Consider the following 27,359-nt stretch of genomic DNA (forward strand, 5'->3'; position numbering starts at 1 on the left):
GGAGGCCAGGAGCGGCTCCTCAGAAGTGGGGCTGGCAGTCAGCTTCTCCTGCCCCTCCCCTGCATCACCTGCTTCTCTGATCCTGCTCGAAAGATAGCCCCAGGCCAGCGCAGCCTGCGGGACCTCATCCCCACTCACCCAGCTCCCCAGAGACACCCCCAAACAACACACACACACGCCAGTAACATTGGCATCTAGTAATGCTAGATGCCAGTAACATTCCCTGTGTACGTATGCACACATGCCCACGTACCCAGGCGAGGGCAGCCCCTTGGAAGGAGGCCCCCAGGAACGCTCAGTTCCTCCGGGGGCCAGAGCCCAGGGCCAGGCCCCTGCCCCAGCGCCAGCCCCAGTTTCCTCATTTTCCCTAGGGCTGTTTCTCACCCAGCCCCCTGCACCTTGGCCTGAGAGGAAGTTACACAATCCCCTGGGAGCTGCAAACTCTGCTGAGGACTACTCACAGTGCAGGGCGAACCACAGGCCCGGAAGGCCTCACACACCCACAACCCCATCCGAGGCAGACGGGCTCCCAGCTCCCATCTCACTGACCCGGGGCTCCAGGCCACTGACTGGGCCCCTCCCTGCTCCCAGACTGAGTCTCTGACAGCCTCCACCCCTCACACAGCCTGGCCTCACAGGGCCCCAGGCCAAGCTGCCCCTGCACCAAGACGGAGAGGCACAGAGGGGCAAGAATTTGCAGGACTCCTGCTGGGTCCCGAATGGGTCAAACCCTAACCTGCACAGCCTCCCCGCCCCTCCTTAGTCAGAAGCCCCGCAGTTCACCTCCTTCCTAACTGACCACATGTCTGTGACCTCAGCCCCGGGCCTTCCCAGGGTCTCCAGACACCCAGTTCACAGCCTCACTCTGGCCCACCTAGAAACGGACCCTGAGACCCAGCAAGGTCCTGTGAAGCTCTGAGCCACCACACGAGCTTGTGGGAAAAGGCTCTCACTACATGAGATTTCGGAGGTTCCTCAGCCCCCAACGCACTTCTCTAATAGCCCAAGACACTTGACATTTCGCTAGTGTTTCCTTCTCGGAGCTAAGGGATTCTCAACATTGATAGGTAGATACCGCTTGTCAAGAAAGGCTGGAAGTCGCTGAGCTGTTATTAGTTGTCTGCACCTCAGGGTGGATGAGTTTACTAGGCCCGTTCACAGGTATATCTCAGGAAGGGACAGCATAGCAGAGGGGAGACCAGGCAGGCCAAGGGACCTCGAGATGCATGGGGGGAGTGAACCCCAGGACTGGGAGGTCAGAGGGGCCCTGAGAGCGCTGACCCAGACTCTGGCTCGATCCTGGGCTTTCCCTGGGAGGGCGCACTCCAGAAGGACACAGAGCCTGGCCTGGGTGTACAAAGCCCCTAAGAATGACCTCTGGCTCCCACCCTTCACCGCTGGACTTGCAACAGAGCCTCAGATAAGGAATATGATAAGCACCTCTTATCATCCCACACAGCCTTGGACTCCCACCCAGCTGAAGAAAAAGTCAGGAATGATTTCCTGGGGCCCCAGGGCTCTCCTGAGAGCCCCTCATTTCTGCAGCCCTCATCAAAAGGCAGGGGCCCTCAGGCCGTTCTGCCACAGCCCGCTGAGGCCTGGAGTGGCAGGAACCAGGGCCGGGCTCACGCGCCTCCAGCTCTGTGGACAGACAAGGGGAAGGGCTGGTTCTAGAAACCCCTCACCCCCTGGAAACAATGGCCCAGGGCCTCTTTGCAGGGACACCTTCCAAGATGCCCACACAGCCAGCCCCCTCTCCCCAGTCCCAACGACCACCCGTGGCGGGGAGGCGCAGGACACAGGCTCCCCTCCTTTTTGATGAGGAGCCCGAGACTCACAGCACTCAGGGACGTCCCAAAGGCCACACAGCAAGTTCACAGCAAATCTCAGGTTCCTGGCTCCCTTCCCAGGTCACAGTTTCTCAACCTCAACACGACTAACACTTGGGGCCAGAGTAACTCTTTCTTGAGGGGCTCTTTGAGCACTTTAGAACCTTTAGCAGCATCTCTGGCCTCTACCCGCTAGATGCCAGTAGCATTCCCTGAGTTGTGACAACCAAAAATGTCATCAGACATCACCAAATGTCCCCTGGGAGACAAAGAGAACTGCTGCCCTAAAAGGACCTGAAAGCCAGGCGCCTGCCAATTCTAACTTGAAGGGTATCTGCTGCGAGAGCTGTAGATGTGCCAGGCAGGAGGGCCTGGAGGTGCTGGTGAGTACCCCGTGGGCTCAGTACTCTCTGGGCAGGGCTGCCCCCCTGGCAGGCAGTACCACTTGGGAATCTCATCCCAAGACCACCTCCCCAACCCCAACCTACAAACCAGCCTCCTCCCTGCCATTCAATATTTCAGTGGTCTTTCAATTATTTTGATCACACACCCCTGTGAGCAACAAATTTTGAGCACCCCCAATATAAGTTTCTTTTCTCAGGAAGTGTTAATAAATGCCAGTGTATGAATATGTCATGCATATGAGCAAACATACACAAAAATAGATCTATAAAAAAGAGGAGGAGGGAAATATAAATTACACTCAGGATGAGATACTGTTACAGTTTCAACAGCTCACCAGGACAGAAACAAAACAGTCTACTGATACCAAGTATCAGTGAAGATACAGAGCAATCAGTGAGGAGCAAATTGGTGCGACCACTTCACACAGAATTTACTAAAATTGAAATATGCATTGTATACCCTGCAGCAATACTCTAGCAATTCCACTCTATATGGACTTCTGAAGAAATGTACACACCAACAGAGCAGGAAGCACATTCCAGGATATTCTTCCAGCATTGTTCACAGCAGCCAAAAAAGGCAAGCAACCCAAACGTCCACGAGTGGTGGGATGGATACAGATATGGTATCAAGTTCACAGAGTGGATGCTGATACGTGAACGCAGACACTCACAACAGCGTAGCCAGATCTCTCCACTGGTCAACGAACATGCCCAGTGTTACTCCAGCTGCATAAATTTAAAATCAGGCGAAACTAAGCTCTGCTGCTAAAGGCCACAGGTAGAGGTGGTAACATGATCAAGGCGAGCAAGGAACTGATTATCTTAAAAGTCAGTAGAGGGACTTCCCTGGTAGTCCAATAGTTGGGACCCCAGGCTACCAAAGCAGGAGGCAGATGTACAATCCCTGTTTAGGGAACTAGGCTACTGCACGCCCACACTGAGGGAAAAAAAAAAAAAAAAGTCAGGATAGTGGTTCACTTGGGAAGGGGCTTATGACCAAGGTGGAACACACAAGTTGATTTCAAATGCAGGTTACATTCTGTGTCTTCACTGAGGTGGTGGTAACCTGGGTGTTTACGTTTATAATTATTTGTTATATTATCCACATAGGTTTATGCTCTTTTTGGCAATTAGGCTATATTTCACAATAAAAGGAGGGAGAAAAGGATGAGATACAAATACATCGAAATAGAAGTCTAATAGTTTCTTCCCCCACCTGGCTTTGCAAACCATTATGATTCGGCCAAAGTGGATGAGATTCTATATCTGGTCACGGGTCTGGAGGAGCCAGCGACAACCAGGGGTGTTTGTAGAGGGCTCTTCCAGCTGCCCCTCCGCCCACAGGACCTGGGTACCACAGCCCTTTTCATCTCTGTCTGAACCCTGGAGCATCCTAGCCACCATATGCCCCTGGTGGCCCAGGGGAGAGAGTTGCATGAAGCTAGGCTCTCTCATGCCCACTTCACCCTGCCCTGGTCTGCTCCTCCGGGTCCCTGACAGCAGAGTTCAGAGGCCCAGGCTGGGAAGGCACTGGAGGAACAGGGAAGGCCTCACTCATCCTATAAATACACCGAAAGAAGGAGGGAGGCAGAAAAATGAAATGAAGAAGATGGAGAGGAGGGGGACAGAGAGCAGGACAAGGAGACACACCTGCATCGAGGGCTGAAGTTCCCATTGCTGTGGAAATAGATAGTCAGAGGGATGGGGGTGGGAGGGGCAAAGCAAAGAGAGAAAGGAGAAGAGTGCTTGGGGCGGGGGAGCAGACGCACCGCCTGTAGTTCCGAGCCCAAGTCTCAGGGCTCAGCACAGGCGGGTCCAAAGAGGCCTGTGTTAGGCCCGATTAGCACCACGTACCCCAGAGCCCAGGGCCTCAGCGAGAGGTGAGGGGCTCAGGGGCCAACAGCCTCCCCGTGGCCTCACCTGGCACTCAGCAGACTCCAGGTCTCTTGGAGGGGAGGGCCCCGTCCAGGGGGAGAGGCCCCTGGGCCTGCACAGGCAACCCCCCCAGTGGGAGGACCCAGGGTCAAGAGAACAAGTCCTTCCTGGAGTCTTCTCAGCGGGTGAGAAGCGCTGAGCCAAGTTCTAGGCACGGGCCCAAGCCCTTTTGTAAAAACTTTCCCTTGGCCAGGGAAGAAGGCTCTTCAAGGGTGAGCAGGGGGAATAAACTGGGAGCCTGGGATTAACATATATACATTGCTATATATTAACATATGTAAAAAGGATAACCAATAAGAATCTACTACATAGCAGTAGGTTACTGGATAGCACTGGGAACTCCAATCAATATTCTGTAATGACCTATATGGGAATGCATGTGTGCTCAGTCATGTCTGACTCTTTGCAACCCCATGGACTGTAGCCCACCAGGCTCCTCTGTCCATGGGATTCTCCAGGCAAGAATACTGGAGTGGGTTGCCATTTCCTCCTCCAGAGGATCTTCCCAACCTAAGGATGGAACCCAAGTCTATTGTGTCTCCCGCACTGGCAGGTGGATTCTTTACCACTGAGCCACCTGGAAAGCCCCACAGAGTCTACAAAAGAGTGGACATATAGTCTGGCGGGTTACAGCTCATAATGTCTCAAGGAGTCGAACACGACTGAAGCGACTTAGCATGCACGTGTGCCTAACCGATTCACTTTACTTTACATCTGAAACTAACACAACATTGTAAAGCAACCATACTCCAATAAAAATTAATTAAAAAAAAAAAGGAAGAATGTTCTTAAGACCAAAGGGCCAGGTGCTGGCACGTTTGCGGTCATTTAGTCCCTGGCTCTGTACGATAACACATCGCTCTGCCTTTCTCTGTCCTCTGCAGATACTGAAATTCCCCCCATCCCCTCTCCCAGGCCATTAGCTTTGGGAAAGGAGCTGTGTCTTTATTCCCACCCATCCTGCTTGGTTCGCACAGTGCTAGGCACCCAGTCTGTCCATGACTGCTGACCCGAGTGTATGCTGGAGTGGGTCCCCCAGCCTCCCTGGGTCCCAGTCCCCTCCTCTCGAAAACACAGGGGCAGTGCCAGCTGGCTTCTGAGGCCCACAGCCCTGCAGCCCCAGTCAGCTGGCCCCGCGCTGGCAGGGGCAGCTGAGAGCGACAACACCTGGCCAGGGCGAGGGGGGCGGGGACAGCGGCGGCAGGGGGGGCACAGGATAGTGTGTCACCTCCTGGCCACCCTGCACCCCTCAGGGACTGTAGGGGGCTGGGGCAGCTGCTGTCCCCAAACCAGTTATAAACAAGGCAGAGGACAGGCTGTGACTTCCCTAGGCAAACAGGGGAAAACAAACCGGAGCCCCACCCCACAGACCCACTGGTGGAACTGGGGAGTGGCAGGGGTGGGCAGGCAATGGGCAGGGCTGCTGCAAACTCTGCGCAGGGAGAGACAGGCTGGGAGCCCACCAGAGTGGGCTGGGCCTGGATCACTGCGGGTGGGTGGAGGCAAGGGGTTCCTGCTTGGTTGCGTTCCTGGGTCTTAGGTGGTGATGCTCCTGCAGGGCAGAAACCTGGGTAAAGCATCTGTATGTCCTTGGGTCTGGGCCCATTTCACACTCAGCTACTCTCTCCATGAAGCTGTGCTGAGCAACCGGTACATAGCTAGCTTCCCCTGGCTTCCAAGGAAGACTCTGCTACTACAGGCCTTGGGGCAAGCCCACAGGGTCACCCCAACTATCTGCTGCCCTCAAAGCCCAGGACCCCCTAAAAGATGATGGAGACATCTCGACCCCCAACAATGACCCCCATCTGCTGGCCCGGTGTCTCCAGGGTGAGGAGAGCGGAAGGGAATGGCTGTTTCTTGCCTGTGTTTGATCATTTTTATTATTCACCAAAAATGCAGTTCAAACAGTGATCAAATACCCTCTATGGGGTGGGAAAGTCAAATAACATGGTGGACCTTTTGACAGCCTCACTTAGGGAGAGTGAGGGGCTGTTCTGGACTCCCACCCCCTGAAGCCAGAAATGCTATTCTGGTTCCAAGGACGTGCCCCCAGTACTGAAGACTCTCGGGACTGGCGCTGTCCACCTCACCCTGCCTGAAGCAGTCACTATTTCCTGAGTACTCGTCCCCAAGGGTGGGGCCAAGACTGGACACTGGTCAGTTTAATGGGATGTAGGGGCAGAGAGTCAGGATGGAGGAGGGAAGGATGGCCATACCAGAGACTGCTGCTGCTGCTGCTGCTAAGTCGCTTCAGTCCTGTCCAACTCTATGCAACCCCATAGACGGCAGCCCACTAGGCTCCCCCGTCCCTGGGATTCTCCAGGCATGAACAATGGAGTGGGTTGCCATTTCCTTCTCCAATGCATGAAAGTGAAAAGTGAAAGTGAAGTTGCTCAGTCGTGTCCGACTGTTAGCGATCCCATGGACTGCAGCCCACCGGGCTCCTCCGTCCATGGGATTTTCCAGGCAAGAGTACTGGAGTGGGGTGCCATCGCCTTCTCTGATACCAAAGACTAGTGGTCACCAAATGATCTCACAGTGGTCCCTGCCCCTGGGGACCTGGCTTCGAAAAGCAGATGGGCCTAAGAGACCCTGGGCAATCGGAGACCCAGGAAACAGAAAGCTCTGGCCTGGGTAGTCACAAAAGAGTAGGTTATCAAAGAGTAGGTTATCAAAATGGGGTCCCAGGACCAGAAGCATTAGCATCACTTGAAAGTGCGCCAGAATTGTAAACTCTGGACCTATAGGAATCCACTCAGAAACCGTGGGCGGGGCTGGGGGACAGTAAATGTTCTACCAATCCTGATGCTGACGCCCACCTGACAAGAACCACTGTCTGAGAGACAGGGCATCAAAATCATCACACATACTAAAAAAAAAAATATTGATGCCCAAGCCTCTACCCAAAGACTCAGGTGCAACGGTATTTTTTAAGAGCTCCCCAGGTCATCCTAATATCCAGCCAGAAGTGCAGTCAGATGGAGCAGTTCCCTGGAAGGGTAAGCCTACAGGGACAGAGGATTTGCCTATAGGGAGGGAAGCAGAGGAGGGACTGTCAGGAAAAGGGGACCAGCATGAACAAGGGCTAGGATGAGGGAATACGCTCCTTTCGTTTCCAGAGAGCCTGCTGGAATTCCTGAATTAATCTCATGTCGTCCCCTTTGACTGTGGGACCCCGCTGTGTGGACAGGAGCCAAGAATGTGGCCTGGCCCCCAGGAAGATGGACAAGGGTGGGGATGACCGGAGCTCACTTTCTTCCTTCTTAAGAGACAGTAAAGAAAGCTGATGATGACTCTGCCTCTTGCTTCTGCCCCTCTTGGTTGCTACCTGCTCTCACCCATTGCTCCACAGGCAACAAAGCACTTCCTGTGGGCATGACGATAAGTCCCAGATCCAGCCTTATGGCTGAGATCTTATCTCTGTCTTGGTGACACTGCAGACAAGGAGATCCGTATGTATCTCTGGTGCAGAGTGCAGGAGGGCCAGGCAACACGAGGGCAAGGGAGGGCCTCTGGTCAGGAGTCAGTAGTGACCGGGCCCGATGCACTCCAAGCAGTCTCAGGGAGCAGGGCCGGGCAGGGCATGGGTGGTAGAGATGCTGCAGGCCTGACCATCTGCTCTGCTGTCGACTGTGGACACCAGGCTGGGTGTGGTACAGCAGGGGGTGCTGGGGACTGTGGCCACGGAGTCTGCAAAGCCCCACTGAAGGCATTTTGCTTGAGGATCTTAAACCCACGAGGGAGGCCTGTTTGCAACCCATAGGTCTTTATTTCTCCCCTAGAGCTCACTATGCCTCTATTTCCTCACCTGGAAATGAGAAATGAAGAAGTTAAAGGAGTTAATTATGATAACATTTCTTGGAGCACAGCAGTGTTCTAAGTGCTGTAAAGGCAGTGAGCAGCAACATACTCAGCCCTCCTGACAGCACTGTTTGCAGGCACTACCATACTCCTCGCGTTCTGGGTGTGGAAACAGAGGCACAGTGCAGGACAGCAGCTGGCCCAGGGCCACATAGCAAGCGGCAGAGCTGAGATTCCACACCCGGCGACCTGGCCCCAGAGCCCGTGCTCTTGACCGCCCCCCAACTTGGGGGCACTTAGCCCAGTGCTCAGTACCCGGTGGCAATGGCTCTGTCCCAAGAAAAGCTGGCTGATGGCTCCACGGGGGCCAGCCTTTAGCAAAAGCTCTATGGGGTGGACTTGGGCTGCCCCCCACCTCCCCCGCACCCCACACTCCACCCTTTCTGAAGCATCTCCTGTCTGGGTGCTTTGGCCAAAGATGGATAGAAGGCTCATGCTGGAGGGGACCCCACCGGTGATGGAGGCGTATAGATATGGAAACGGAAGCTAAGAGAGACAGGGACTGGCCCAGCCACATGGCCTGTCAACACGGGGTCTCCTGGGTTCTTCTCAGGACTTTCGCTGCTGTCCGGCTCTCACCCAAGTACTTTCCCAGCTTTTTCTCCTCATCTGATTAAACAAGTGCCTACTGAGGGCTGCACTGTAAGGGCATGTTTGAGGTAGCCAAGGAGACCCAGGAAGCCTTGTCTGAAGCCATCTCCTCCCCCAGCCAGGCAGGAGAGTTCTCGCCGGGGGACCCTTCAGTCACCTGGGTCAGCAGCTCAGAAGAGCAGTCAGGAGACAGGTGTGCCCTGGAGAAGGGGCTTCAGCAAGTCCCATCACTGCTCAGAGCAGGAGATCCCGATAGGGAAAAGAAGGTTCCTGTCACACCACACCCCAGCCTTGTAAGGGAGAACTCCTGGGAACCCTGCAGGGACTGAGAACATGGATTTTGGACTCAGTTGGGCCTGGGTTAGAATCCCTACCACTTCCAGGCTGTGTGACTTCAGGCAACCTGCTTAACTTCTCTGAATCAGTATAATGAAAATAATAATTTCTACCTCATTCTGAAGAGTAAATACACAATAAATGTTGGCAACTATAGTTTATGACTAAGTTTTATTACAATATTGCTCTATTATAGCATAAAGAGAGTAGATGCATATTCTATTAATATTATTTTTACATGCTCATAGACATGTGTGTACACAATTCATCTACATACATGTATCTAGATACCCACGACCTCATAACCACACACACAAACTCCCATCAATCACACACACCCCACACAGACACAGAGCAGCATCTGGACTCACCATGTGCCAGGCACCTGACTCCTCACAGCTGCCTGTGAAGTGTGTGCATTTTTACCTCTCTTTTCAGACGCGGATACATACATCATATGCAAAAACACCCACTGCGTCCTGGGATGTGGACACTGCTGGCAGCTCCAGGAGCCCTGAACCCCGCCTCCCCCTCTGAATCAGAGGAGGCCAACCCAATTTCCACGGTCATCTCCAGGGCAGCCCCAAGCTGGGCCCCAAGTGCTGACTGCCCTCCATCCCTAGGACAAAGGCCCAACCTGGCTTGCATGCCAGCTGCGGTTGGGGAAACCCCAGTTGCCGGCAGAAACCAAGTCGACTTTGAAAAGGAAGAGACAGAAGCCGGGGGGTGGCTAGGCCACTCCCTGTGGGGGCAGGTGCTAAGTAACTCTATAAACTCTGGCTAATGATGCAATTACAGCCATAAACAGAGCCCCAGGAGGGATGGGGCCAGAAGCCAGACCCTCAAAGGGCAGCCAGGCTTGAGGGGTGGGAAGCCCCTCCCACCTGCTTTCCAGCTGAGAGGCAGGAGGGAGGCCTCACTGACCGTGGGGTGAGCGCTGGGGACCCCCAGCATCCCTGAGCACAGGACAGGCTCCTGCGAGCCCCGGCCCACCCTCCTACCCACCTTCAACTGTGAGTTACCAGGCCATCAGCCCCTCAGAAGCCCAGGGGCTCTCTCGGGACTGAGTGCTCACCTGAGAAGATGTCCCCAACCATTGCACCCTTTCCACAGAGCACAGAATCAGGAAACCTGGGCTCCCATTTGGCTGCACCTCAGAGCTGAACTGAGGGCAAAACAGCACTCACTGCAGCTGTAGCAGGCCTCGTAAACTGTAAGCAACGTTGGCTGCGCTCCCAGACATGCAGAGCACACAGTCACCCTAAACAGCTCTTCGTTTCCATTGCCTGGTTTCCAACTCTTCTGCCTGAGAAGCCAGGAGGCAGGCAGAATGAAGGGGTCCGTGTGAACTGCTATTTTTCCCCATGGCTGGGGAAACTGAGGCAAGATCCAGGCATACCTCAGACTACCAGGTAAAGCTCCGGAGGCGGCCAGCCCTTCCTCCGCCTGCCTCTTCTGGCCTGCCTTTAACTCTTGCCGGCTGTCTCTCCCAGACTTGTGATCTCCCTGAGGGCAGGGCCTGGTTCTGCTCTGAAGACACCCACACGAGACCAGCCCCCCACCTTCCCCTCCACCCCCAGTTGGCCAAGAGTGCCAGGTCTTGGGCGGGTGGAATCTCAGCCATCAGGGTTCTGAACCCACATCCCAGAGGCGTCACTAGGGACCGACACCAGCCTTGTCCCATTCCCGGCTCAACTAAGTACCCCCTCCCCACTCAAGGGTTAACTATCACTATCACAAGGATTAACTATCACTTCCCCGGAGAACGCTAAGCCAAAGCGCTCGAGTTTGGTCCAGGAACTGTTCACGCATAACAACCCCCAGAACACACGCGCGTGAGGTCGACGCCAGGGGTGGGCGCGGCATCGGAAAAGGACCCAGCGGTGAGGGGTTGGCTCGACGAGGAGGGGGTGGCGGAGCCCAGGGCAGACGAGCCCCGCCCCGGGCGCCCTCCCTCCACCCCTAACCCCCGCCTCCCTCCCTCCCCCTGCGAGCCCGGCCGGGGAGCGCCGGGCGGCTGCGGCGCGAACCTGCTCGCGCAACCCTGAGCAGCTCTGGGCAGCCGTGCGTGAAGCCAGAACTGCGGGCGGGAGGGAGCCGAGGGGAGGGGATTCGAGCTGGCATCAGCCCGCTCCCTTCGAGAAGGCGAGCGCACTCGCCGCTTCGGCCGAATGGTTGATCGGGGTACCGGGGGCGGGCGGGGACGGCGGAGAAGTGCTGACTTGGGGGTGGGACAGCCTGGGGTTGGGAGGTGCAGACTCAAGGAATCGGGGGAAGGGGGCGTGTTTTCCGGGATTCAGGACCGGGAAGGAGGGGGGATACTCTGGGGGCGGGTAGATGGCTGGGAGCTGCAGGGAAGGCAGGAGTGGTGTGATCTGAGGTTGGTGTTCCCTAACGTCGTGGAATAATGCAAGGGGGAGAAAAAGACTGCTCTCGGGCATACCAGGCGACGCGGGTTGGAGCGGCTTCTTCAAGAGACCAAGGGGGAGGAAGGGGCGGGAAGGGAGGAAAAGGTGGTACTTCCACCCGCAGCACCCCCCCCCCCCAGCAGCCCGGCCCCCGGGGCGTGGCGCCGCTCCGGCCCGCCCACTCCCCGGGACCATCCAGGCAGGGCCTGGCTCGGCCGGACTCGGCCCCCACACACTCCCCTACCTCCGGCGCCCTCCCCTGTGCCACCCGCCGCCCCAGCCGCGTCCGGTGGAAAAGAAGCGGGCGCTGGGCCCACACGCCCTCAAAACTTCTTGCAAGTTCACTCCCACGCCTCCCGCCCCTTCGACTTCAGCTCCCGGGCCGGGAAGGCCCATGCCTGCCACGGCCCCTCCCGCCTGGTTACATAAGGTCGCGGAGAAGCCGCCCCCCGGCCCGGGCCTGAAGGGAGGGGCTGGAGGGGCTCCCAAGCTCCGCGGGCAGCGCCGCCCCGGCCATGCGCCGGACGAGCCGGGCAGGCTAGACGGACGGCGGGGCGGGTGGCAGTGCGGCGCACACGCTCTAGCTCCCCTTTCCAGTCGACACCCCCACCCAGCCACCCACCTGTCTCGCGGACCCACGGGATCGGAGCAGCGGAGCCTGGGTCGGGAGTTCCGGGCCCTCCGCGCACCCCTTGCCCCCCGGTCCCGCTCACCTAGCTATGAAGGTCAATCCGTCCGCCGCCCGCGCCCCGCGACTCCGGCAACTTGTCCCAAGTTCAGGTGTCGGGCCCGAGAGCTGCGCCGGCCGCCCCCTCCCGGGCTCCTCCGGCTCCGCGCCACCGGTGAGGCCCGCCCCTGTCCGCCCTGCCCTCTGCAGTCGGCGCCGCCGCCGCTCCCTACGTCCAGCCCGCGGCCGCCGCCTCCGCTGTCACCGAGCCCCGCGCCCGGCGCCGGGGCTCCTGCTGTCACTCGGCACTCACTTCCCGCCGCGCCCGGCAGAGGGCAGCACCCTACCCCCGCGGCCCCGCCCCTCCCGGCTCCGCCCCTCCCCGCCCTACCGCCTGTCTGCCTGCTGCAGAGTCCGCTGGGAAACGTAGTCCTCCGTGCTGGGCGACGGCTCTGCTAGGCACGTTGGGATTTGTAGTCCCACCCTGTGGGCTCAGGCCTGTGCTGGGACTTGGCGTTTAATTTGGAAACTTTGATCCACTTGGTTTCTGCCCCTTTTGCAAGTTTTCTCTTTTCAGGAAGTAATGTCACGAACCACAGATCATCATAATATACCCTGTGGCCTATTTGACCCCAGTGAGGGGCGTGCAGTGTGCTGGCTTTCCTGGAGCCTAGGAAAGAGGTAGGGTCACAGATGGTGTGCTGTTGCCATAGAAACCCCTCTGTGTCAACCCTCATCCTCCTGGTTTGGATGGGGTACCAGACCTGCGTCTGGAGCATAAGGAACAAGGTTGATCAGCGTGGTGAAGGAAATATGATTGTAAAATGGAGCCCACCTCCTCTCCCATCATGAGTTCTCCATTTACCTAGGTGGGGGCCCTCCCCACCCAGACCTCATTAGCTGGAGCCTGCAGGTACATCACCACCATGTTGCTGAACAGAAAAACTTCCTGATCTTTTCATGTCACCCTCCCCTGTTGGACGTCACAAGATGCTCTGGTGGCATCAGGTGATGTCTCCCTAAAGGACCCACATCTGTTACAATGTTCATTGTCCTCCAGCCTTCTTCTGAAAGCTCCTAGGGCAAACTTGATCACTGATATGAAGGAAGAAGCCTAGATTTAAGACACATGACCCCTAGTCACACTGCTAGTGATATGTGTGGGGTAACTCTGGTGGTATTTGGTAAATTAGGTCAGCAGAGCACTTTGGATCGTTCCTTACAAAGGAATGGCCTGCCTGCATTCCACTACCACTGTCTTCCCTCTCCAGAGAGAAGCTGTGAAGAGACTCCAAACTTTGAGGGGTACAGGGCTCACCCCCAAGCCTACCTCATGCCCTATTTCTCTTAGAATCTCATGGTCCAGTAGAGGCAAAGTTGCCTCTGACTCTTATTGCCCGATTCCCTGAGCCTTACAGGCTGTGACTGCCCTCTAAAAACAACAGGATGGCCGATGTGGAGAAGAGCTATTTATTGTTAGAGAAAGTCCAGAGTCCAGAGAAGGGAGGCTAAATGCAGAGAGGAAGTGCAGAGAGAAGCCCCTGTAGGGTGGAGTGTCCAGAAGGAGAAGGAAGCCCGGGAGTCCAGGCGCTGAGTCTAGGCAGCTGTGGCGAAGCCCACCCTGTTGTTGCCCAGGTCGTAGACGGAATAGTATGACCTGAGAAAGACGTCCCCAAGGATCCACAGGGGCTGGCCATTCTGGGAGGGTATGTAGGTGACCTCCACCCCCAGGATGCAGTAGCTGTCGTCATTCTGCACAACACACAAGGGCATCACTCATTCATCAGCTCCCAGATGGACGGGGCACTGCGCAGCCCAGAGCCCCAGGCCAGCAGCACAGATACAGAAAAGGAAGAGCCAGAGTTTCTACCCTTGAGGCCTCACAGGCCAACTGAGCTGCCAGAGTGGGGCTGGTTGGGGATTCTAGTGTGGCTGAGGGCAGGTTGCAAGGGCCCTCCCTCTGCAGGATCTCCTCAACTCCTGGTAGTAAAGCCTTGGAGCCAGATCAACTTAGGTTCAATCCTAGCTTCACCCTGACTAACCATGTAGCTTTAGGCCAATGAGTTAACCTCTCGGAACCTCCAAGTTTTTACTTGTAAAATAAAAATTCATATCTCCCTCATTAAATGTTATGGCGAGTCATCAGGAAACTGTAGACAAAGTGCCTCACTTGGTGGCTGACTCTTGTAAGTGCTCAACAGAGAGCCAGTGCCTCTCCCCCTTAATTAATAATAATTATTAATAATAGATGATTGCTCTGCTCTTCCACAGCCTGGTTCCAGAGAAGGGGGTTTAAAATCCATGAGAGGGGAAGAGAAACCAATGCTTCAAGGAAATGGCACAGTTAAGGGGACCGAGCGTTTCTGGCTCCTCACAGCTTCCTCCCGCCCCTCACCCACCTCTATACCTGATCTTGTGCCCACTGGCTCAGCCTGCAGGAACCAGGACTTACACTGAGGATGTAGGAGGCGGGAGGCAGAGGGAACCGCACGCCATTGATGACAAAGGTGAGGGTGGGCAGGTTCTGGATGTTGTTACAGTCCACAGGAAACTGCAGAGAGGAACAGCGCCGGGTCGCCTCATCTCCCCGCTAAGAGGACCTGCCATCCCCATCACGGCAGCCCCTGGGGTCCTGAGCCCGAGCCCCAAGTCTGCTCTTGGACCGGAGGCTGCAACACCAATACTGCTGGTGTTACCCGTGAGGACTCGCGTACAGAACCTCCAAGTTATAGAAGCTGCTGTACAGAGGGTGGGTTGTGGGGGGACCTGAGTCATCTTTCTCAAAACATGCCTCTTTCTTAAATTTCCCCCATGAAAGTTTAAATCTACTCCTCTTCCCTGCAAGTGTCCTTTTAAAATAGGTCTGATACACTACTATGTGTAAAATAGATGGCTGATGGGAAGCTGCTGTATAGCACAAGGTGTTCAGCTGGGTGCTCTGTGATGACTAGAGGGGTGGAATGGTGGTGGCCGGGTGGGAGGTCAAAGAGGGAGGGGATGGATATATGTATGCCTCTAACTGATTCTCTTCGTTGGACAGCTTTACACAGCATTGTAAAGCAACTATACCCCAATAAAAATTAAAATAATAAATAAAATACACAGGTATGTAGACAGTATATCTCATCAGCCCACCAAAGTTAGTGAGAATACCTTAATTATGCAAATCCTTTGGTAGGTTCAGGAGGGGGTAAAGATGGGGGCAGGGCCCTGCCCCATCCACCTCCCAAGGTGGAGGTGAGGGAGCTCTGGATTCAGGAGTTATTCTTTGTCGCTCTCGGGCTTGGTCTCACATTCTAGTTATTTAGCTTACTGCAAAGCCCAGCAGGTGTTTAACCTGTTTGCTCTAAGAGATTGAAGCTCAGAGGAAATTCTACCTATTAGTGACCTCCCATACCAGCACAGGCATCTGGCCCCCCTGAATCAGCCTTCTGGCCCCCAGCCAGCCCCCAGTCATCCCGGGGCCCCCACCTCCAGTGACAGGAGGCAGCAAGAAGCACGGAGGCCAAGAATCAGGCTATTCTTGTGCTCCCAGGAAAAACCATAAATGCCCCCTAGCCTCTCCCCGGGAAAGGGCACGCCTCCGCCGCATGCACCTGTCCATACTGGTCCCTCTGGGCCCCCGTGGCCTGCAGAAGGGCACTCAGGAACTGCTGGGGCACCGTGAGCAGAGATGTGCCGGTGTCCACGATGGCCTGGCAGCCTGCAGAGCACCAGCCCATAGCCTGGTCACCAATGAGGAACCTGAATGGTGAGAAGATGGGGTCTCAGCACCTCCCAGCTCAGGGCAGCTAGGGGATGGGCCGCAGCCACTGAATCATGGTGCACCTCAGGAAGATAAAGATTTTACAGAGGTCAATCCAACCACCCCCCAGCCTCATAACAGTCTGTCCAAGTCTGCCTGAATGGCCATGTATTCTGTTTCTTAAAAGTTCCACAGATAGTTCTAGAAAGACTGATGGCCAGGGCTATTGATTTGTTGTAAATACTTTGAGTAAATTAGTCCCTCCCCCGACACACCCCAGTTTCTAATCTCTAAGGCCCTAGGGTTGGATGACAGGGTCTGAAATGTCTGGGATTCCAGACCCTGCCTCTTCCTGTGTTGTCCCCACCACACCCACCTTCTCCAGGCCGACCAAGGTCTTGAAACCCCAAGTCCTGAATGTGTGTGTGCAACATCCTGCCCAAATGAACGGCCCCCGCCCCCGGGGCCCGCCGCAGACTCACTCCTCAACGCCAATCTGCCAGTACAGCTCCTGAGTGACGGGGGCCCAGTAGATCTGCCCCGTGTACAGGCTGCTGTCCACACCCCCAAAGATGACTGCTCCCCCATCCTGAGAGCCCTGTTGGCTGCAGAATGTAAAGCGAAAGGTGAGTCAGGAAGTGGCTGTGGGAAAGGCAGGAAAATAGAAGTCCTGCCCTGGCTCCAGACTGGGGCTCCCTGAGGTAGGGCTGTGTCTCCCCTCAGACTGAGGCTCCCTGAGGCTGGGCTGTGTCCCCTCAGACTGGGGCTCCCTGAGGCAGGGCTGTGTCTCCCCTCAGACTGGGGCTCCCTGAGGCAGGGCTGTGTCTCCCCTCAGACTGGGGCTCCCTGAAGGCAGCCCTATCTCCCCTCAGATTGGGGTTCCCTAAGGGCAGACGTTGTGTCCCCCACCTCTGACCAAGGCTGGGAATTCCCAGTGCCTCCAGCTCTCAAATGAGGCCGCTCCAAGTGCTTCCTCTGGGAAAGCCTCTGGTCATCTGGCCTGCAGCCCTGTCCCACCTCTCTCCTCTGCCTTTCATTTCATGCTCCTGGTGGAGCGTGTCAGCAGGAGCCTGACCGGGGCCCAGTTTGTTGTTTTTCTGCTGGAATCAGAGGGAGGAGGGGCCCAGGGGGAGTGGAGGGCACGACCTCCCTGTGAGACAGTAGACGAGCAGGAGTGTGGCACTGGGCAGCAATCCTCCGGGCCAAACTCAAGAGTACTTGTAAACAGAGGTCAGCAACCTTAGTAACGGGATAATATTGTTGAAAGTCAGGTTCAAATGACTAAGCCCCGGAGAGCAGATGTTGATCGTCTCTAGAAGGTGGTTGTCTAATTCTACAGAGGAAAGATGGAAATTCCCCTCCAGGCCACCCACCCCTTCCCACTGCTTGGCTCCAGGGCCCATCCACGTAAATAACCACGTTTGCTCGTGTTTGTGGTAAGAACAACAATTTGTTCGAGTTCATGGTGGACTGAGGCCAGGAGACCTGGCTAGAACAATACATCAAACGAGATGAAGCAATAGATTATTATACAAAAGAGGTGTCCAGGTAGAAAACATTCGGTCAGAAAGAAGTGAGCTCACTGCGGCTCTGGGCAGGCAGTCAGCCCTAGAGGTAGGAGAAAAGTGAAAGTATTAGCTGCTCAGTCGTGTCTGACTCACGGCGACCCTATGGACTGTAGCCCGCCAGGCTCCTCTGTCCATGGAATTCTCCAAGCAAGAATACTGGAGTGGGTTGCCATTCCCTTCTCCAGGGGATCTTACCCACCCAGGGATTGAACCCACATCTCCCTCATTGCAGGCAGATTCTTCACCATCTGAGCCACCAGGGAAGCCCCATAGAGGTAGGAGAAGCTGCAACAATGCCCCAAGCAGAGTTCTGCCGGAGGAAGGGGAGATTCTGTCTTGGCCAGGAAACGCAAAGAAGAGATCAAGTGGGCTGGGGACAGATGCGGGAATGGGGAGCACGGGAAAGGAAGAATCAGAAGCCCAGAAGGAAAGGTCCTGCCAAATGCCTGCTGGGAATGCCTGCCTCCAAACTCCAAAGCGTTTGAACCTCAGCCGTCCAGGCCTGTGGGAGCTAGTGGGCTGGGAGCCGGGGACTGCCGGGTAGTTCCTTACCTGCTGAGGTAGAAGCTGAAGATCGGGCTGGTGAGGGCACCCTCCTGCACCATGCCCTGAAGGACGGTGGTGGCCCCATCCACGGACAGGGAGGGGTAGGCCATGCCCATGATGCCATCGAACTTCGCATAGAGGAAATTGGTACCCGGCTCGGTCTTACTCAAGCCGAACTCCTGGTTGGGGACCTGGATGCCTTGGACCTGGAGGGGACGCAGAGGATGGGAAGTGATGAATGTAACTCCGCACACCTCCCTCTGGATCCCCCTCCTGAGACCCATCTGTCTGCTCTTCATCCCTCCCTCACTTCTGCCACCTCGCTTCTTGACAGGTTTGCGAAAGCCACTTTCTCTTCCAAGGAGCCACCCTCACCTGCTGCAGCACCGCCCACCCCACCTGCCTCTCCCCGAGGCTTTAAGCTCCTTAAGGAAAAGGAGGAGGTCACCCCAGTCACTCTGTGTCCTCGCTACCTGGCACATGGTGGCCCACAGTGAGGGGTCGATAAGTGAATGGATGAGCCTTTTCTGTTTTTTTTTGGCTGCACCTCACAGCATGCAGGATCTTAGTTCCCTGACCAGGGATCAGCCCTTTGCATTGGAAGCTCAGTGTCTAAATCACTGGACCCCCAAGGAAGTTCCCGGATGAGTCTCTAGTGTTATGATTTTCTGACCTGTATGGTAGAGTATCGGCTTCCCTGGTGGCTCAGTGCTAAAGAATCTACCTGCCAATGCAGGAGACATGGATTCAATCCCTGGGTCAGGAAGACCTCCTGGAGAAGGAAACGGCAACCCACTCCAGAATTCTTGCCTGAGAAATCCCATGAGCAGAGGAGCCTGGTGGGCAATACAGTCCATGGGGTTGCAAAGAGTTAGACACAACTGTAAATATCAATAACATCAGATATGCAGATGACACCACCCTTATGGCAGAAAGTGAAGAGGAACTAAAAAGCCTCTTGATAAAAGTGAAAGTGGAGAGTGAAAAAGTTGGCTTAAAGCTCAACATTCAGAAAACGAAGATCATGGCGTCCGGTCCCATCATTTCATGGGAAATAGATGGGGAAACAGTGGAAACAGTGGCAGACTTTATTTTTTTGGCTCCAAAATCACTGCAGATGGTGACTGCAGCCACAAAGTTAAAAGACGCTTACTCCTTGGAAGAAAAGTTCCGACCAACCTAGATAGCATATTCAAAAGCAGAGACATTACTTTGCCGACTAAGGTCCGTCTAGTCAAGGCTATGGTTTTTCCTGTGGTCATGTATGGATGTGAGAGTTGGACTGTGAAGAAGGCTGAGCGCCGAAGAATTGATGCTTTTGAACTGTGGTGTTGGAGAAGACTCTTGAGAGTCCCTTGGACTGCAAGGAGATCCAACCAGTCCATTCTGAAGGAGATCAGCCCTGGGATTTCTTTGGAAGGAATGATGCTAAAGCTGAAACTCCAGTACTTTGGCCACCTCATGCGAAGAGTTGACTCACTGGAAAAGACTCTGATGCTGGGAGGGATTGGGAGCAGGAGGAGAAGGGGACAACAGAGGATGAGATGGCTGGATGGCATCACGGACTCAATGGACGTGAGTCTGAGTGAACTCCAGGAGTTGGTGATGGACAGGGAGGCCTGGAGTGCTGCGATTCATGGGGTTGCAAAGAGTTGGACACGACTGAGCGACTGAACTGAACTGAGCAACTAAACAATAACAAACAATTGTAGAGCCCTGGGTGTTTCCCATATTCTTCAAAGGCCTCCGTCCAAGTCTCCCCATCAGACTCTGAGAACTATGAGGTTAGAATCGAGTTCACAGCTCCACATTACCTTGCCTGTTTCCTGGAAAGAGGAGAGGGTTCAGCCAGCAGCATCACTCACCGTCAGAGTATCATAGCCTAAGAGGCCAGTGAGGCTGCCGCTGCCATACTGCAGGGAGAAGGTCTGCTCATTGGAGGAATAGGTGGAGGACAGGCTGGGGTTGAAGCGGGTGTGGCTGGCTGCAGGGAAGGGAAAATTCGGGAAGTCATGCTGGCCCCCTCTAAGGTCTGCAAGGCTGCCCAACTGTCTCCCAGCCTGTACTCATATTCTAGAGCCTCAGCATACACACACACACATGCACACACCTCCCCCTGCCACCCAAGGAGTCAGGTGGTAGCCAACTGACATTCCTGGCATTGGAAGACCCTTAAGAACTGGGCAGCCTTGACCCCAAAGCACCCCCCGCCCCCACCAACCTAACAAAATCACAGAATTGTCAGATGCCCTAGGATGATGACCTCCCTAGGACTGTAGTGTGGGCAAGTTGTATAGTATCTGTCTCCATCTTCCTGGCCCCCAGCAGATCTCCTGATACATGGCAAGTGTCAAGAAATTACTCATCAGATGAAGGAGTGAATGGACCTCCAGGGTATTCCCTGACCCTTGCCTCACGCCGAGGAGAAGCTGGCCACACCAGGATCCTGAGACAGCCTAGGATGGGGCCAGTGAGGGACCTTCTGGACTAGAGGTGTCAAGGCCAAACCCCAAGGCTTTGGCAGGGGTCAGGGCCATCCTATGAAGTGAACATCTCCAAAGACAGTGACGGGAGGAGGACCACATCTATGTCCTTCTCCCGGGTCCTTGGGAGAGTACAGTAAGAGCTTAGTAAATCGTGATGGGGGAGTAGCATAGAAAGAGTGTTGTAGAGTGGAGTGGGCCGGAATGGCACTGCCCAGAGTGAACAGAACGGAGTGGAGTGAGCTGGGCTAGGCTGGAGTAGGTGAAGGAATGTCCTGGTAATCAGAGAGGGGCCACCCAGGCTAGGGGCCAGGTCCTTCCCTCTGGCTTGGACATGTGCCCTGTGACACTGGACAAATCCCTGGACCTTTCCAGGCCTGGAGCTCCCTGCCCATCCCACCGCCCCGCCCCCCAGCAATCTTTATGAAAGTGCTGCCCTTCCCCAGCAGGTGTCAATGCCCTCCCCTGCTCAGCCCAGCACTCACTGCAGGCCTGGCTCTGGCAGTAGACAGAGGGCACCCACAGGTTGGAGGAACCGGTATCAAAAAGGACCAAGAAGTTCTGTGGTGGAGTCCCAATACTGATCTCGCCAAAGTAAGCAGCCTGGGTGGGGAGGAAGGGACATGGGGCAGGCTCTTAGCTCTGGGTAGGGGTATGGCGGGCAGGTCTTACTTGTGGTGGGGGCATTGAAGCCGGTCACTCTGCTGCTCTGCCCATCAGGCCCAGCCTTCTCCATGGTCAGAGCGGCAGGGTGGCCAGCCCCACAGCCCACACCACAAGCAGGGGCTTGAGCCTGCCCTCCACACTTGCTCAGAACCCACAGGCCCTCAGTCTGAGCCCGCCTGGGGCAGCAGCAAAAGTCTGCGTGGACTCAGCTGCCAGGTCATCAGGGGTCCCTCCGTGCTTTCTCAGGCAATGAAGTCTCCGGCTGACAGGCAGGTCTGAGAGACAGGGGCAGCCTCCAGGGGGCGAGTGGGAGGGTGCAGAGAGGGAGAGAGCAGCTCACAGCCCAGGTCTGGCCCTCAGCCTTTGGCAGCAGGAGGAGGGGGAGCCCCAGGGGAGGGTCAAGACTCACGTCCATGTAGTCCATGGGCTCGGTGGCCACGCTGAAGTCACCAAAGCGGTACTTCTGGGCCGGGTCGTGCTTGTAGGTCCTCAGGAAGTCCTCCAGGAGGCCCTTCTCCTTCATGGTCTCACGGATGGACTTAAATTTCTTCAAGGGAATTCTGCAGAAGGGCTGGGGTCAGGGCAGGGCCTCCCTCTTTCCTACTGCACCTCTAATATCCCAAGCTCTCTCTCCATCCCTAACTGCCTCAGGCTCCCCATCACTCTGTCCCCGGGGCCTGTCGATTGTATGTGTCTGTCTCCCTCTTTCTCCATTTCTGTCTCGATCTCTGTCTCTGGCTCTTTCTCCCTCTGCCTCTCTTTTTCTTCCTCTCTCTTTCTCTTTTTTGGAAAACTCTTCTCAGGACTTGCTCCAAGATTCAGAAAACAGCTACCTTCACCCAGGCCTGCCCTGACCTCATCCCATGGGTCGTCATCCCACCCTGGTCCTCCACTCTCAAATACCCCATAAACTCTTTTCCCAGGAAGGGGAGAGGAACTTTAGACATTACTCCTTGCAAGATTTGTGTGGTTTGTTGGTTTGTTTTGGCCGTGCTTGCTGGATCTTTGTTTCCTGACCAGGGACTGAACCCATGCTCTCGCAGTGAAAGTGCAGAGCCCTTAACCACTGGACCACAGGAGAATTCCCAATTTGTGCATTTAAAAAAAAAAAGTTTCAGAAGGACTTCCTTGGTGGTTCAGTAGTTAAGACTCTGCACTCCCAATGCAGAGGGCACGGGTTCAATCTCTGTTTAGGAAACTAAGATCCCACGTGCTGCACAACACAGAAAAATAATAAATTAAAAAGCAATACATAATTCAAAAAATAAAAAGGCTTCAGAGATGGCAAAGTTAACCCCAAAGGGAGTCCCCCGGAATGGTGGCCCTCAGGCAACGGGCACCGGCTGGATGTGCCAGAGCACGGGCCCAGGGCAGCAGCACTAGACTGCGGACTCAGAAGACAGGGTCCTGGTTCTTCTGCTCCTTGTCTGGCCTGGGTCAGTCACGCTCCTCACAGGAGGCAGGGACCATGGGGAGGTTGGCTTGAGTGGTCCGGAGCCCAGATCAGCCTCTGGAACTGGATCTCCTGAATTATGGGTTTCTGCCCGTGTCTTCCCAGACCTGCCTGCCTCCATTGCCCAGGGGTCTCTGCCAGTGCCCCCAGGCCTTGCTGCAGGCTTCTGGATTCCTGCTTCTTTCCCCATCTCGTCCTCATTCTCCCAAGACCCTGCATTCTCCAGAAATTCTCTGCTAAACCCATTCACCTTGAGATATGAAGGCTGACGATTGCTTCACACCAACACCACTCCAGAATTGGCATATTCAAAGAAGTTTCTGAGAGAAGCCTACTTTCCACCAAAAAAAAATGCCCTTTTATTGGTGCAATTGCAGGCAATGAGGCAGGCTGGGCGCCCTTTTGATGTCCTGTGAGCCTGGCCGCCTTATCCCCTTTCCCCTGACACCTCAGCATATAGAGATTACATGACTGGTGTTTCTGCTTAGATGATTTGGCATCTGTCAAATAAATTGGGGGCCCTTAAGGAAACTTCTAGCAAACATCACCCTATCTAGAAATAATTGCTTTCAAGGTCTTTTTTTTTTTTTAGGCAGGAGTTGCCCCTACTCTGTCTGTTTCTGGTCTTTATCATTTATCTTTATCTATCATTCTGGTCTTTATCCTTTATCATCAGTGAGGGAATGGATGATGCTTTTCCCTCCAACTGGAAGCTTCCTGAAGGCAGAGGCCATATCTCTTCCCATCCTGAGATCTGTCCAGTGCACACTCAGAGAGCCTTCCCTGCCTCAGAGCAGAAGCAGATCACCCAGAGAGTTTCGGTGTCCCTTCCAACACGTGAGGACAGCAGAATGATGGGGGGTATGCATATGAACTAGGAAGAAGATTCTCGACCAGACACCAAATCTACTGGCACCTTGATCCTGGACTACCCAGCCTCCAAAACTTTGAGAAAAAAATTTCTGTTATGTATAAATCATCCAGTCTATAGTAGTTTTGGGTTTTGTTTTTTTTTTACTTGTTATTTTCTACTGGGGTATAGCTGATTAGGGCTTCATGGGTAGCTCAACTGGTAAAGAATCTGCCTGCAATGCAGGAGATCGTGGTTCAATTCCTGGGTGGGGAAGTTCCCTTGGAGAAGGGATAGGCTACCGAATCCAGTATTCTTGGGCTTCCCTAGTGACTCAGACGGTAAAGAATTCACCTGCAGTATGGGAAGTCAGTTCAGTCACTCAGTCACGTCTGACTCTTTGCAACCCCATGAACCACAGCATGCCAGGCCTCCCTGTCCATCACCAACTCCTGGAGTCCACCCAAACTTATGTCCATTGAGTCGGTTATGCCATCCAACTATCTCATCCTCTGTCGTCCCCTTCTCCTCCTGCCCTCAATCTTTTCCAGCATCAGGGTATTTTCAGATGAGTCAGCTCTTCACATCAGGTAGCCAAAGTATTGGAGTTTCAGCTTCAACATCAGTCCTTCCAATGAACACCCAGGACTGATCTCCTTTAGGATGGACTGGTTGGATCTCCTTGCAATATGGGAAACCTGGGTTCAATTCCTGGGTTAGGAAGATCCCCTGGAGGAGGGCATGGCAACCCACTCCAGTATTCTTGCCTGGAGAGTCTCATGGACAGAGGAGCCTGGCAGGCTGTGGTCCATGGGATCGCAAAGAGTAGGACATGGCTGAGCAGCTAAGCACAACATAGCACTTAGCTGATTAACAACTTGTGAGAGTTTCAGGTCGACAGCAAAGGGACTCAGCCAGGCATGTACATGTATCCATTCTCTCCCAAACTCCCCTCCCATCCAGGTTGACACATAATATTGAGCAGAGTTCCCTGTGCTATAAGGTAGGTCCCTGTTGGTTATCCATTTTAAATGTAGCAGAGTGTACACATAGATCCCAAACTCTTTAACTATCTCTTCCCCCAGTCCTTCCCTCCTGGCAACCATAAGGTTGTTCTCTAAGTCTGTGAATCTGTATCTGTTTTATAAAATAATATAAACTTATTTATAAAATAAGTTATTTTTTAATATATTTATTTTTATAAATAAATTATAAACTTTATAAACATAAAATAAACTAAGTTTATAAACTTATAAAATAAGTTTGTTTATAAACTTATTTATAAAAGAAATGTTTATTTTTTTTAAAAGCTGCCAGGGCTCCTGTCCCAGCATTCAGGCCCCCAGACTCACTTGACCAATGCTGCTGCCTCCAAGGCCTGGAGGCAGACCAAGGCCAGTACCATCCACTTCATGATGCTGATTCCCAGCTGGCTGCAGCAGAGAGGCAACTCTGAGTTGTGCTGTTGCCGTGGAGTGAAAGCCTGAACAGTCCTTCCTGCTTTATACCTCTGGGACCCAGCCCAGTCCCTGCCTCTCTGCCCTGGACAAGCATGGTCTCAACCCTGGGTGTACCCTGGGCTCCCTGTATCAGTCGTTTCCGTGTGTTTTCCTTTGTGAGGGTGGCCTCAAAGGACTTTTCATCCTATTGACTTTTCAGAACAAGCAGTGGAGGCCAGGAGGTGTGAGCGATAAGAGATCAAACTTGCCGAAAGATGGAGTGGCAAAGATGACTTCTTTGCCCAGGAACCAGAGGTGTGAGCTGGGCATTTTGAGGAGAGGGCCAGAGGAGGGCAGAAATGAGGGCTCTAAGGTCTATAGGCAAGTCTACAGAGAAGTCCGTAATTCCAAAACTTCAGAACAAAAAAACTCTTTGTTGTGGGGCTGCCCTGGGCATTGTAGGATGTTGAGCGGCATCCTTGGCCTCTACTCACTAGATGCTCACTAGTAGCAGTCCCCCAGTTGTGACAACCAACAATGTCTGCAGGCACAGCCCAGCATCCCTTCTGGAAGCAAAATAGTTGCATATCACTGGTCTAGAGGTGATACATTCAAAGATTCTGACTTGAGTCCTGGTTCAAGTACTCCCAAGCCCTTGAGGGATGCAGTTAGGGTGTCTGGGGGATGATGGGGTCAGTAGCTAGGATAAAGGTAATGAAGATGGTGGTTAGTGTGGTGCTGATGGTGGTAATGATCCATTATTAGCATGGATGCAGGTGATGGAGCTGGGTCGCCAGTGACTGAAGTCAGAGCTACCGGGGCTAGCTTTAGAGGACTTCCTGGTCAAACGGGGCATTTGGGGAAATTCTCATCATAGTTCAGCAAGCGCTCAGGACACCCATGTGTAAGCCACACTGGCTTCTGGTTGTGCAGACACTGGTCTGCAGCAGCAGGAGGCCTGGGCAGGGGCATGGGAATACGGGGACGTCCCAGGCCCCGCTTCTGTTCTTTGTTGTCTTTCTTCTTCTGTCCCGTTGCAATGCTGCCCGTGTCTTTAGTTCTCCTAAAACACTGTGTCCCCCATTACCCTCTTCCCCAGCCCTCGTCTGTCCTCCTTCCTGCTCTGAGCCTGACCTCCCGTGTCGTCTTCTGTCCCTCATCTCCAGGTCCTGCCGGCTTCCTGGCAACAAGCTTCTCACCACCTGAGGTGACCTAGAGCTGGCCCGGTGCCCACCAACCTGGCACTAGAGAACTCTCCATTTTAGGGTGAATGGAAAAAGTCCCCACCCTGTACCCCCTCTGCCACCTCATACCCCTCGCTCAATGCTCCAAACACATTGTCAGGCCCTTGAGCCCCAGGAAGGAGGCCAAAACTAGGCCTGCCAAACACCGATAAAATCCAGCCCGTGGGGACTTTCCACTCTGACCACTGCCACCCACTGCCCTGCCAGAGCCCTGGAGTCTCCCCTGGCCCTGGATGGAGGAGGGGCGGAAGGGCTCTAGAGGTCTGCCCAGGCCTGGCAGAGAGAAGGAGGTCCCTGCCTGCCTGTGTCTCAAGGCCAGGTCAGCTCCCATTCCTGCCCACAGTCTCCAGGGACACGCTGGACTCTGGGGTAGAAGGCAAGGTAAGGAGCCAGTGCCTTCCCCGGGATCCGGTTTTGGAGAGCAGACAAAGGAAAGTCATAGGAGGGACTTCCCTGGCAGTCCAGCGGTTAAAATTCTGAGCTTCCACTGAAGGGAAATGGGTTTAATCCCTGGTCAGGGAAGTTCTGAATGAATGTATAGCAACCAGGATGCAAAAATGCGGGCTGACTACAATAATGAGGCATGGAGCTTACTCTCAATGATCAGAAATATGTGTTTTTGAATTTTATTTATTTATTTTTATCTTTGGCCGAGCTGGTCTTCGCTGCTGCCTGGACTTTTCCCTAGTTTCAGCAAACGGGGGCTACTCTCTAGCTGTGGTGCACAGGCTTCCCATTGCAGTGTCTTCTCTTGTTGCAGAGTGTGGGCTCCTGGCACACGAGCTCAGTAGCTGCGACCTCTGAGCTCTAGAGCACAGACTCCATAGTTGTGGTGCACAGGCTGTTACTCCGAGGCATGTGGGATCTTCCTGGATCAGGGATTGAACCTGTGTCTCTTGCATTGGAGGCTGGTTCTTTAGCACTGAGCCAGCAGGGAAGCCCAGAATTAAATATTTTTTTAAAAAAGGAAATTGGAGAATCCTTAGAGTCTTGCCACATCCTGTGAATATAGCAGAATCCATGGGGTCCCCTAAGTCTTGTGAGGCCAACCACACTCCCCAGTATGGGCCTCCTGGGACCCTTTCCTTATCTGGCAGATCTCAAGGGGTCTGATGACTGCAGGCTAACTGTCCCCAAACCCCGATCACCCCACATCCCTTCTGAGTATCCCTGGCCTAGGGATGTGTATCCCTGGCCTGACTGCATGGAGCCGGGGTACCTATTTGGTTGCCAGACCCTGGGGCTCTGCTGCCTCAGCCTGCCCAACCTGACCTGACAAAGCTCAGTCAGTCCCCTCAGTGTCCCCATACGTCCTGAGTCCTTGTCTGCTC

The 27,359-nt window shown here is 54.4% G+C and overlaps 2 protein-coding genes across 2 annotated transcripts in view; both read right to left on the reverse strand.

Annotated features, from left to right (window-relative positions):
* Nucleotides 1–12,237, reverse strand: part of TFEB (transcription factor EB) — a 46,987-nt gene extending 34,750 nt beyond the window's left edge. The window contains exon 1 of the mRNA XM_068994338.1: nt 12,081–12,237. The gene's annotated coding sequence lies outside the window, so the exon portion shown is untranslated. The remainder of the gene's footprint in view (nt 1–12,080) is intronic.
* Nucleotides 12,238–13,630: 1,393 nt separating this feature from the next.
* Nucleotides 13,631–24,759, reverse strand: PGC (progastricsin). Its single transcript, XM_068994345.1, has 9 exons — nt 24,698–24,759; nt 21,452–21,602; nt 20,862–20,979; nt 19,759–19,877; nt 17,900–18,099; nt 16,262–16,384; nt 15,631–15,778; nt 14,487–14,585; nt 13,631–13,786 (listed from the first exon to the last, which is right to left on the reverse strand). Exons 1-9 carry the CDS (start codon nt 24,757–24,759, stop codon nt 13,631–13,633), a joined length of 1,176 nt encoding a protein of 391 aa, XP_068850446.1.
* Between the last annotated feature and the right edge of the window lie 2,600 nt (nt 24,760–27,359).

The sequence above is a fragment of the Capricornis sumatraensis genome, chromosome 22, assembly GCF_032405125.1.
Source record: "Capricornis sumatraensis isolate serow.1 chromosome 22, serow.2, whole genome shotgun sequence".
NCBI lineage: Eukaryota > Metazoa > Chordata > Mammalia > Artiodactyla > Bovidae > Capricornis > Capricornis sumatraensis.

What these genes read in the sequence shown, in the direction of transcription:
- PGC (XM_068994345.1), bottom strand. Translation starts at nt 24,759, where the DNA reads ATGAAGTGGATGGTACTGGCCTTGGTCTGCCTCCAGGCCTTGGAGGCA. An exon ending in AGAGGGACCAGTATGGACAG is followed by an intron (nt 14,586 to 15,630) that starts GTGCATGCGGCG and finishes TCCTCTCTGCAG; the next exon opens with TTTCCTGTGGACTGTAACAA. An exon ending in CCGCCTCCTACATCCTCAGT is followed by an intron (nt 13,787 to 14,486) that starts GTAAGTCCTGGT and finishes TGTGTTGTGCAG; the next exon opens with AATGACGACAGCTACTGCAT.